Source organism: Verticillium alfalfae, genomic scaffold, assembly GCF_000150825.1.
Source record: "Verticillium alfalfae VaMs.102 supercont1.6 genomic scaffold, whole genome shotgun sequence".
NCBI classification, from domain to species: domain Eukaryota; kingdom Fungi; phylum Ascomycota; class Sordariomycetes; order Glomerellales; family Plectosphaerellaceae; genus Verticillium; species Verticillium alfalfae.
Window position 1 is genome coordinate 502,205 of NW_003315033.1, and position 11,935 is coordinate 514,139.

The 11,935-nt window shown below is 57.3% G+C and overlaps 4 protein-coding genes across 4 annotated transcripts; 3 read left to right on the forward strand and 1 right to left on the reverse strand.

Moving 5' to 3' along the window:
* Window positions 1-112: 112 nt before the first annotated feature.
* Window positions 113-952, reverse strand: VDBG_05252 (conserved hypothetical protein; the record flags this gene model as incomplete). The annotated part of the gene is made up of 1 exon (XM_003004093.1): window positions 113-952. One exon carries the CDS (start codon window positions 950-952, stop codon window positions 113-115), a length of 840 nt encoding a protein of 279 aa, XP_003004139.1.
* A 935-nt stretch (window positions 953-1,887) lies between these two features.
* On the forward strand, window positions 1,888-1,989 carry VDBG_05253 (conserved hypothetical protein; the record flags this gene model as incomplete). Its single annotated transcript, XM_003004094.1, has 1 exon — window positions 1,888-1,989. One exon carries the CDS (start codon window positions 1,888-1,890, stop codon window positions 1,987-1,989), a length of 102 nt encoding a protein of 33 aa, XP_003004140.1.
* A 58-nt stretch (window positions 1,990-2,047) lies between these two features.
* On the forward strand, window positions 2,048-4,257 carry VDBG_05254 (ARS-binding protein; the record flags this gene model as incomplete). The annotated part of the gene is made up of 2 exons (XM_003004095.1): window positions 2,048-2,491; window positions 2,548-4,257. 2 exons carry the CDS (start codon window positions 2,048-2,050, stop codon window positions 4,255-4,257), a joined length of 2,154 nt encoding a protein of 717 aa, XP_003004141.1.
* Window positions 4,258-8,975: 4,718 nt separating this feature from the next.
* Window positions 8,976-11,688, forward strand: VDBG_05255 (serine/threonine-protein kinase; the record flags this gene model as incomplete). Its single annotated transcript, XM_003004096.1, has 2 exons — window positions 8,976-10,610; window positions 10,672-11,688. 2 exons carry the CDS (start codon window positions 8,976-8,978, stop codon window positions 11,686-11,688), a joined length of 2,652 nt encoding a protein of 883 aa, XP_003004142.1.
* Between the last annotated feature and the right edge of the window lie 247 nt (window positions 11,689-11,935).

An 11,935-nucleotide genomic window follows, 5' to 3' on the forward strand; every position in this document is an offset into this window, starting at 1 on the left:
CTCTTTTAGTTCGTTGGTGCAGATACCCAGTTGCTATTATGAGATATTTCATGGCTTCATCACATGCTATGCTTCACTTCGCTTTGCTGTTCTCGCTATCGTCCATCCGCTCTCAGGGCCCGAACACGAGCGCCCTCACCTCGATGCTCTCCCGTCCCTCGGCATCTTCCGCCGTGCCGGGATGCGCAAACGCCGTGTGTGCCACGCGCCCTCCCTGCACGCCACTCCCCTCCTTCAACGCCTCGCTGTCGAAGCACTCGAGCAGCAGCCTCTGGTCGCCCGTCATGCCGGAGAGATAGTACCACTTCTGGCCCTCGTGGTAGCGGATGCCGGCCGTCTCGCCCGTGTAGCCGTTGGCGTAGCGGTGCTCGACGGGCACAACCTCGTCGTCGCGCAGCGAGGCGCTCGAGGCGAAGGCGAGGGGGAACGAGGCGACGGGCCCGCGGTTCAGCGGTCGCCAGACGTTGATGATGCGGTGGCGACCGGCGAGGAGGCGGTCGGCCTCGTCGTCGGACGCGGCGTGGCGGCGCACGCGCAGGGCGGCGGAGCGGGCCGTCTGGTCAATGTGGACGCGCTGGACGGGCTCGCGGGGGCTGTTCTTGCTGGCGCGGCGGATGGTGTGGTCGAAGAAGATGACCTTGTTGGCGCCGGGGATGGTCTTCAGCAGCAGCGCCTCGAGCTCGGGGTAGTAGTTCTTCCTGATCGAGTCATCGTCTGTGAAGGCCGTCTCGGCAGAGGGCGGCTCGCCTGAGAAGAGGGCAAAGGCGTCACGGTCGAGGTTCTGGAAGGAGGACTCGGAGCCGCGAATATCTGTTATCGGGACAGGGCGTGAATCGGTCGTGTAGTTGCGAACGGGCAGACCAGGAGGGGGAGGGTCAACGTGGTTGAAGGGAGCGGCGCCGTCGGGGGGTGGGGCATAGAAGTTTAGGGTCGCCGTCGTGTTGCCAGACATGATTGTAATGCGACACCGTAAAAGAGGAAAAAAACTCCGGACGTAAGTTGTACGGTCTGATAGATCAAGACGGAGCTGTCACAGGCAGTTTGGACTGATGGCAGTCACAGTGTACGTTCGCTCGTGGTGCTCGTGTTGGTCAGGAGATTGGAAGACGGGCGAGTAAATAGATGCTAGAGGATGTGAAGTAAACCACAACGAGGGGCAGATGATTGTATCTTTATATACTGGAGATGGATATTGTATTTGAAATCAGACGTGGACGAGGTCATCCGAACATGAGCTGAGCTTGCGTGAGCTGTGATGTTCACACCCGATCACGCAATTGATGGGATGGGGCCCATGATGAATTGACGACAGAAGGGCGTATCACTTAATGGTTGGCGGTCTTCAGATTAGTAAAGCATGGAAGCCGCAACGAACTGCCCTTCCTCTGTTTGGCAGGTGGTTTTGCCAGCAGTCGTTGGTTCTTTGGCACCTCATCATTCTTTGTCCTGACAAATCGGTGGCGTGGTTGATGGACAGGACAGAATCTGGGGAAACCACATGACGCAATACTGTGTGCAAAGACCGTGCCGTCTGGCTTCGCACTGCTGCGACTGCCGACGCATCGGGATGCACTTGCTTGCGCGCCGGGGTCGCGATTGCCAAGACGTCGATGCCGCCCCCTCTAATACGGTTTCGGGAGTAGCTCAGCATTAGGTACCTCCTGAGGTAGGCAGTGGGCAATAGAGAGTGGGCAAGAGACAGTGGGCGACAGGCAGCGGGCAGGCCCCCAGTGCTCATGAGCCCACGAGCTAAATTTAGTACTCCCAATTCAACCTCAGCGCCGTTGCCGTCTCTCTGGGTAACAGTCAACTTCATCGACTGACTGTTGCCGTGACTCGTCTCGCGACAACACCCCCCCCTCACGAGGTCCGCGCCCGCGCTCTGTCATGTCCGGCACCACCCTAGCGATTGACCGCATCTGTACCGGCATTGACCTCAGCATCCATTGGCATCAGTCTGCAGCCCTACCAACCCAAGTGCTGCTGTAACTCGCATGCAGTCACCAATGATGTGACGCTCAGCTCCCTGGCTGCACTACACGTCGCGATGGCTTCAGCTCATCTTCAACCACCCTCGCAACCTCCGCCCAACAGACACGCAAATGGGCAGGGCCACGTGATGCAATCGCCGTCTCACCCCGCCCGAGCGAGGCAGCACGCAGCCGCACCATTGCTCATCCGCCCTACGCTTCCAAGCAGGCATGTGGACGCGGCTACCTTCGAAGATGCTTTCGTCTCCTTCATCATGTACTGCAACCCCGCCGTACCCCTGGAGACGGACACGGGTACTTTGCGGGAAGCGTTTCGTGCCTTGCCGAAATCCGGCGGCAAGTCCTTCACTGCCTTTAACCTCTTCTTGCTCGTGAGGCAACTCGAGACGAAGGAACTGAAGACCTGGGCTGAGCTCGCACTCAAGCTCGGCGTCGATCCGCCCGATAAGGACAAAGGGGAGAGCTCCCAGAAGATTCAACAGTATGCCGTCAGGCTAAAGGTATCAATTGAGCCCTGCTGTCGCCCTCCTGATGCTCGCTGCTAACTGCTGCTCAGCGCTGGATGCACTCGATGCATGTGGATGCCTTTTTTGAGTATCTCATGAGCATTCCTCATCCTTACTGGACTGATATCCCCACCGATCCGACCCCCATCTACCAAGAGGGACGAGATGGTGTCGCTCCCGTGGATGACATGGCCTTGCGTGCCTTGGTGCCCCAAGCACGCCCCAAACGCGGGAAGAAACGGGCCGAGGAGGAGAGCTTGAACGAGTCGCCCTCACAGCGCCCCAGAATAGAGTCGCCAGCCTCAGAAGAGTACGGTGCTGCCCGCAACAGTCTTGGCCCTTGGTCGGCGCATCCCGATGCCAGAGGCCGTTTTACTGCACGGCCGCCCGATTCCCTGTTGCGTCCCGGCCAAGGGGCAGGTCCCTGGCTGCATGAACCAGACGCGCAAACCCCTTTGACAGCGTACCCTCCCGGGCCTCTCTCCGCTATCACGCCCACGACCCGAGATAGTTTCTGGGGGGACTCCAACGAGCCCATGTCGGCCGTGACTCCCAAGGGTAAAACACATCAGCAGCGCCGCCACGGCGCAAAAGTTGTCTCCTCAGCATGGCGTAGTCGCGGGCTCGGAGGCAATGCCAATGGCAAGGCTCGTGGCAGGCCGCCCATGAATCGGAACATCATGGACAAATCTGCACACCCCATAGGCTCAGCAGCTGAGCCGGGTTACGATTCTTCTGTACCTGATGGCAGCGACCAAGCCATCACCCCGGCGATGCATACGCCCCCCTCAAACACTTCCTTGGCCGGCACACCGATAGGTGCCCCTTCTATACCGACCCCTATACCCCCTACAGCACCTCTACCTCCAGATTTCCCGGTTCACACCCAAAGACCGACCAAGCCCAGCATATCACTCCAAGTGCCCGAGCGCGTTGGAGGCTCGGTGCGACTTGCCACACCGCCCCGTCCCTATTTCCCGCCACCGAACATGCAACTACCTCCCGAGGTCGTGGTCAACGGCCAACCGAATCCTAACCATGGAGGCTATATGAACCAGGCTTTCTCCAGCACCACTGCTCCGACGAATGTCGCTCGCGCCGCTGCTGCCACATCGAACCCGCGTTCAACCGCACAGCAATACACGTCGAACCCAGCTTTCAACTTTGAGACAACCGATCACGAAGTCCCTAGTCTTGACCCTGCACCGCGCGTGACTCCTTTGGGGTTTTTCGATGATATGGAGGAACGCACCAATATTGACGCCACATTTGGCTACTTTCATAGCGAGGTTCTGCGCGCCGATTGGTACGACGCGAGCGGTAAACGCACACCGCCCTGCAGTCTCGACGAGGCTCATGCGCTTGTTGCTAGCATCATAGAGGCCCTCTACGCGGCGGCCGCCTCTCACGCCGCCTTCCTCATCAATGTAGCTGCCTTGGCCGGGGGGACGATGCTCATGACGACTGATAAGATGCAAGTCAGGCGGCTCATCGAATACGAGGACCGCACGCATTTTGAGTGCTCTTGGGTTTACCGGCTGGGCAGTGTGAAGGGGACGTATAGGATGGCGCAGACTGTAGAGCATGAGCGGTGGCAAAGGTCGCCCGACGTGAGCGAGGCTGAAGATGACCCGGGCACCACCAAGGGCGGCGGCGGCTTGTGGCGAAAGAAGTACGAGAATCTGATGAAAGAGATGCGGGCTAAGGACGCGGAACTCGCGGCAATGAAGAAAAAGGTACTGAGCATGTTGGATCCGTAAGCGTGGGAATGTGGCTGGTCTCTGTATATTGTGCCCCTTCACGATGGACTTTTCTGTCCTCTGTTGGATACGGTCTGAAACACGTACATTTGCATGTTGCTCAACAAATAAATTCAGTGTATCCTTTGACCAATATACACCTGATTCATGATATCGACTGGCGTGCCGTTTGCGCCTGGTAATGCTAACTTCAGCTTGCGAAAGAGATGCGTCGGCCCTCCCCAAGCTTTGTACGGCGGTGCTATTGTCCTTCGATATACCGGTGCTCGTATGGCAAGATGGTGTAGTGCATGCACCGATGATAAGGCTCGAGCACCGCCGGCATGCTAATCATGAACAATTTGGATGTTCGGTCTTTAACCCAGTCAGTCTTTTCTTTAGTGTCTCCAAGAGTCACAAGTCTGTTTGGACTCGAGCATGCTTTACCAGATGGTGTTCTCCTCCATCGGGCGAGCATAATCCGGCGCCACGGCACTTTATATCAAGCTCGCGACCAGAGTGGCTCTGCAACTGCCAATCGTCAATTGAATCGGCCGCGTGTGTCTTTCCATGCGGAGTGGCGCGTGAATCGGTTGCAGAGAAGTCCTCGACGAAGGAGGGAAGAGGACCGTACTGGACTGGCTCAACACTGGCTCGGTTTCCAGCACTTAGGCTGTACTGCCTTCCCTTCCGGATCAGTTCGTGCTGCGACTTGATAGCCGTTGAGCAATCAAGAAGGCACCGCTTGAGAGATCTATACGGTAGTACCTGTAAGATCCCACAAGCCATCCCTACCCATCCACGCCTCGTCGAAAGTCTGAAAGCGCCCTATGCATGGCACTCCCCAAAAGAAACCGCACGCGGGAGGCTTTGTGCCAAAATCAACGAGAAGTCTGTTTCATTGGCCAGCAATTCCAACGAAATCTCCGTTTCGCCAGACACTCTCTCCCCAGCCAGCACGAGAACCCCGACCACGCCATGTCTGTCGCCCACCATGCGACGGCCAAAAAGACAAAACATACAACACCGAGGATTCGCTGGTGGTCACCCACCCAACTACTAGTTCAGCCCTTACTGGTTTATCGATGGGAGAGCGGACGGGATCCCGAGTTTTCCAGTAGGTATGGTCGTATGTGCTAAGAGCGCCGCACGAGGCGACTCATCACGCTTCTGCAGAGCCGAGCTCGCACCTTTGGCAACCCCAAAACTTGTTACGCGACGCATCACGTCTTCAGGGCCACTTTCCTAGCATTGCTCTGTCTCGGTGCATGGGGAGGCAGCCACTTCGTAATGGTGATGGCGATGGATAGCCTGGGAGACCCAAGCCGTTACGGCCCAGACGGAACTTGCCAACCGCCTCACGTCATCGGTCCGGTCAAGCCACGAAGTAACACGAACCCACACGATAAGGTGCATGTTCCCCAGCGATCCAAAGCTTGAAGAGTGGCCAAATAGCATAAAGCGCCGAGGATGGAGATGCAGCAATTGTGGATTTCCAGGTGCTGATCGGCTCCAGCAGAAAATATGGGCAACTGGGACTCATGATATAGGAATCGGGATCACATCTGCAACCAGCTCTCTTCTTCCAAGTCGTTTAAAAATATCCGAACTGACGTATCCCAAGTCACTGGCGTCGGACCATCGCCAATGACGAGGTATCTCTAGCAATCGGCCCAGTTTGGGACCGGTCAGAGCAGCTGACTAGTGTTCCGCACAAGAACGTCAGACCCCGTACTTCGATCTCGGAAGCCTTCACAGTCCGTCCATGATGTCAATTGATCTTCACAACATCGGATGTTCAAAGCCGAAAAAGCTGCCTATCCCATTAGACTGTTCGCGATCCACGCGAGGCCGTCGGGGCTCAGCCCTCTCGATGTGTGAGGTTGGAGTAGTCAAGATGAAATGATCCAATGAGAGTAGAGTGACAGCCCGCCATGCAGCCTCCTGGATAAAGGGTCGTTCCCATTCCAGGAGCACAGTGTATGGTGGGAACAGCAGCTGAGGATCAGCCCCTGATGGCGCAGACGGCGCGTCTTGTGATGGCGCTACGGGCGGGACGGCATGTCAACACACGTAGTTGAGGGATCAATTAGGGACATGATCACCTTCTTCGAGTGGAGATTTATTTGTACTGTTTTCACAGTCTGCAGACTTTGATCGGAGCATCGATGTGCGATCGAGAGAGCGAGAGCCGAGGCCGCGCGAGAAGCCAATCCATCAGAGAGCACAATCAGCCAATGCTCTGCTACGAACACGGCGCCCGATGTCCGGGCTACTGCTGTTGCCTGTGCGTGATGCATAGTCGCTCGAGCTCAGTATCATGGTCGGTAATTCCCATGCCAGGACAAAGGCTCCTTGCTTGCCCATGTTTCACGATTCATGGGCCAGCAATTTTGAGAAACATTGCTTTTTGGCACGCACTTTACATCATTCGGCCCCTGATGTTAGAAAGGGGCACGGTGCCCCATAGCTCGGGAAGCCAAGACCTCACGCGGCAGAGTTTGAGTGTTAGTGACTGGCCGCCGTGTCTAGCAGTGACGAATGCCAACCAGACGGCGACAGTGCTAGCTGATGCCGTTGTGGCCTGGCGCCGGGCGCCGGCGCACTCAACTGATGGGGTTTCCAGTGGTCAAATTCTCAACAGACGGCACATCGGCGCAAGGACCATTTCTGACGGCGGCAGCGGGAGGGAGGCAGCGAACGGTTCATCACGAAACGGTTCCGTAGAGCATTGAGGCACTAGGTTATGCTGGCGCCCTTGCACACTGACCATCGACGGTGGTCTGAGGTAGAGAGCCTGGCTCGCTTTTTGACGTTGCGTGGAAGCGTCCAGGCGTTCGCCTGCCGCCTGGGCTACGGATGTTCCGTCCAACCTACGCAAGGACGGGGGGCCGCCCTCCTTGTTTGTTCACATGGTCGTTAAGGAGTCCGTGTAAGACGGAATGGAGACATGAAATTTGGACGGTCGCTTGGCGTCGCAGAAGGAGCAGCACCGCACGGCGACTCTCTCTGCTCGTATTGAAATAGGGCGATGCTCGATTTGTGCGATTGCCGTTCTCGATTTATCTTGGAGCATTACGTTGCTGGTGTCTGGTACGAGATGATCAGCGCAGGGAGCCTCGCTTAAGCTCATATCCTCCAGGTCCGCTGGAGGGTTGAAATCTTGGTAGGGACGTAGCAGTGGTGGGACGCCCGCTGCAACTTTGCCTAGCCAGGTTGGGGCGACGATCCGGGTTGACGGGCACGCTGGAGCAGAATCGAAAGAAAAACAGGGTGCTGTGACTCGCGCAAACACACTGTGGCTGGCTCACAGCCCTTTTTTTCTTTTTTTTCTCGGTCTACATGCGCCATGTGCTTGGTAGTCTGTGTCGTTGTGGTCCATTGAACACCTTTTTCAGCCTCCGTGTGTGCAGGCCAGCGATGGAATCATGCCAGGAGAAACGGCGAGTATGTAAGCGCGCGGCGGGCGAACCAGGAGGCCTGGTCCCCAATGCGGATTTCGTTGGCTGTCAAAGTTTGTCATGGCGGTTGGCTGACTGGCTGGAATGGCCAGGCCGTTCGAAAGCAAACCAAGACGGACCAAGCCAAGTGGTCGGGTATCTTGCTTGAGTACGGGAGTACGCGTCGCCTTGCTTGAAGCGTGGGCGAGGGCGACGAGTCGAGTGTGTCGAGAGCAACAGTGGAAATGGAGATTGATGTGTACATGGATTGTTTGCTTGGTGGGACTGGGGATGGTGCTGGTGGTGCGGAACCCTTCCCAGTGCCTCCCAGGGCCAGGCGATGATTCGCTGACTGGGACCTCTGTAGTTCTGTGGTTCCTCGAGCATGAAACAAGGAACAGGCGGCCGCCTGGCTGTTGCCCGTTAGCTGTCTCACGCCCCTGAAAGCCGGTGGCCGCCAGCCGCCAGGCACGCCTTGCCGGTGGGTAGACGCAGTGGGTAGGCGTGGGAAGGGATGCCCACGGAGACACGAAGCAGGCACGAACCAAGGAAAACGCTAGACAGTGGCAACCGTGGCGCGCCCCCTGCAGGCCCAGGACCCCACCGAAGGCCCTTCACTGTGGACCCACCAGACCGTGTCCAGACTGTGTCCCCTGATCGCTGGCGTACTGTAGACGGAACTGGCAGTCGTGCTCCAGCGGACCCCTACCGATCGTCATCCTCGTCTTGCAGCCGGCTTGTGAGGTGCTTCAGATTGTCGATTTCCACGTTCCTTGAAATGCCTTGCTGATCCGCCGCCTCACACGCTCGCTTCTGTCAATTCCCTCTCAGCCCTCCTTCCTATTCCTCCTATTCCTCTTATCTACTATTTCCTTGTTTCTCCCCCCCCAATTCCCTCGACCGCAATTTGACGAAGACCAAGTCTCCTCGCCAGTCAGTCGTTACTTGGAATTGGCCTTGTCGTCATTGGACTCGCTCACCTAGGGTCTTCTCGCCCCGACTTCTCTTTTCGACGTTTGACGTTGGGACGCCATCTCGTCTCGTGTGCATCCGAACGGACGTTTCGATTTCCAGCAATTCTCTCCCTACAACACAGAGGTGTGGATCCGGATCCCCTCGTCCAAGCTACTCACCTGCCGAGCATCGTCATTCACTCCTCAGGGTCCGCGCCCTTGCTCTTTTTCCTCCCCAACTAAAAGCCTAGTAACGCCTCCGACCATTGCCGCCGGGGCTGCCTCGATGACCCTCTCCCCCCGACACAGCGGCTTCATCCCCATTCGGCGCAGCCATTCCAAAGAAATGGTGCAGGATCAAGGCATTCCTCTCACGCAGGTGAAGAGCCATGCCAGCTCCACAGGCGCTCGCCGCCCCAACATGAACATCGCCATGGACGGCTCCGGTTCTGGCCAAGAAACACCCGACGAGAAACAGCAGCTGCATGCCCGGGGCCGCGCCGGTCGCCGCAAGGGCAAGGCGCTCTCGAGAAACGATACAGGTGGCTCCGAAGAAGTTTCGCTCAACGCCATGGGCCGACTCTACAAGAAGATCATTGGCGCCTCAGTCGTTACCCGCTACCTCGTCTACATTATTCCCATCGGTATTCTTCTCGCCATACCTCTGGTTGTCCTCCCCATCACAGGCCACAGGAATGACCTTCCCGTGGGCAGGAGCAGCAAGGACGGCGATGGCAACAGAACCCCCGGCCCTGCGCTCTTCCGTCTCTTCCTGTGGATCGAGATTGCGTGGCTCACCTTGTGGGCTGGCAAGGTCGTCGCCTGGCTTCTTCCGCGCGTCTTCATGTTCGTCGTCGGTGTCGTCAGCACGGGCACGCGCAAGTATGCTACGGTCCTACAGAACCTCCAGATTCCCATGTCCTTCTTCTTCTGGGCGCTTGCCTCCTGGCTCACCTTTCGCGGACTGTTCGGCGGCTTCAACAACGTCCACTGGGTTAAGGTCATCGTGACCATTCTCGGCGCCCTGTTCTCATCTGCCGCCGTCTACCTTGCCGAGAAGGCTATTGTCCAGCTGATTGGTATCTCCTATCACCAGCGGTCCTTCGCCCTTCGCATCAAGGCCTGCAAGCGCGAGGTACACCTCCTCGGCCTGCTGTACGACGCCTCTCGCACCCTCTTCCCCATGTACTGCGCCGAGTTTGAGGAGGACGACGACATCATCTCCGACTCGATCCTCGCCCAGACTGGCAAGAAAGTTGGCGGGGCCGCTGTGCCCCTCAAGTTTGTCGGCAACATTGGTCGTGTCGGCGACAAGGTGACGGCAGCCTTTGGCAACGTTGCGTCCGAGATCACTGGCAAGCAGGTCTTCAATCCCAACTCGGCCCACTCCATCGTCATTGAGGCCCTCGAGAAGACCAAGTCCTCCGAAGCCCTGGCACGCCGCATCTGGATGGCTTTCGTGTGCGAGGGCAACGACTCTCTGTACCTCGAAGATGTTCAAGAAGTCCTCGGCCCCTCGTACAAGGATGAAGCTGAAGAGGCTTTCAACGCCATTGACGGGGATATGAATGGCGACATCAGTCTTGACGAAATGACTCGTTCCATTGTCGAAGTGAGCAAGGAGCGCAAGGCAATCACCGAGGGCATGAAAGACATTGGCCAGGCCCTGCGTGTTTTCGATAAGGGTTTTGATGTTCGTGGGTCCTCCTCATCGTCATCTTCATCTTCCTCGCGTGGTTCCAGAGCAGCTTCCTTACGACTGTTGCTACTGCTGGCACGGCCCTCTTGTCGCTGTCTTTCGTCTTCGCCGTCACCACGCAAGAGTTCCTCGGTTCCTGCATCTTTCTTGTTCGTCAAGCATCCTTATGATGTCGGCGACCGCGTCGACATTCAGGGCTCGGAGAAGCTGCAGCTGGTCGTTGACAAGATCTCTCTTCTGTACACTGTTTTCACTCGCATCGACAAGATGCAGGTCGTACAGGTACGCTCGTTCTGCCCAGCCAGAGGAAACCGTATTTTGAGTTTTGACTGACCAATGGCAGGTTCCCAACATTGTCTTGAACAATTTGTGGATTGAGAATGTGTCCCGCAGCAAGGCCATGAAGGAGGTCATCACCATTCACATCTCGTACGACACGTCCTTTGAGGATATTGAGACACTTCGCCACGAGATGGAGGCGTTTGTTCGCCACTCGGACAACTCGCGCGATTTCCAGCCCGATGTTGCCATGGGTGTCAGTAGCGTTGGCGACCTGGACAAGCTCGCCCTCGATGTTGTCATCAAGCACAAGTCGAACTGGCACAACGAGATTGTTCGCGCCACCCGACGTTCCAAGTTCATGTGCGCTCTGGTCCTGTCTCTCAAGAAGGTCCCCATCTACGCGCCTGGCGGTGGTGCCGAGGCTCTTGGTGGCCCTACCAACCCCACATACTCTGTTTCTGTCTCTGATGAGATTGCTGCGGCTTCCCGCGACGAAGCGGCCAAGAAAAAGGAGGCTGCGCGCTTGATTCCGCACGAGACGGAGACCGCCGCTGGTGCCGATTCCGACTCGACCAAGGAGAGGCAAGCCATGGCGGGACTTAATGTTAGGGACCCTGCAGACGGCGAGGAGTGGGGCTACCGACTGGGTGACGATCAAACACCTTCGGATGTCCGAGGACGTCGATCCGAGGATCACCGCCGTTCTAACGACATGGATCGCAGTCATTCGGAGCTCGTGAAGCGCGCTAGCACGCGCGGAGGTAGACGCAAGGCTGGCGAGGGTCTTTCAAATCTCTCCTTGGTTGACTCGCGCCAGCCAGAAGGCCACGGCGCCCATCTGGCCCCAACAACCTCGCGGCTTCAGACCTATGACGAGGAGTCTTCGACCGAAGCATATGGAAGCGGATATCACAACAACACAACCGGCGTGAACCGGATGCCTTCGTCCGCGTACAGCTTCACGGCTGGCAACAACCTGAGCCCGGTCGAGAGCAGGCCGCACCCGCTGCAGAGCCAGCCGTACGGCCGTCAGGGCCAGGGCCAGGGACAGAATCAGGGGCCGGCTCCCCAACGGTAGAGGCATTGACCGAAGAGCCACGGCAGGAAGTTTTACGACGAGGCCCCTAGATGGGCCGTAATGACATAGACACCATAACAAGAATGCAGAATCATGAATGAACCAACCTGATTACTGTAGTGTGTTTTCCTCCATGAAAAGTGTGATGCCTGATTGATGTTATAGAGACTTGCCCACCACCCTGACCACCTCTCTCTCTCTCTCTCTCTCTCTTAGCAGACATGCTCCACCTCGCCAATGTTCTCCT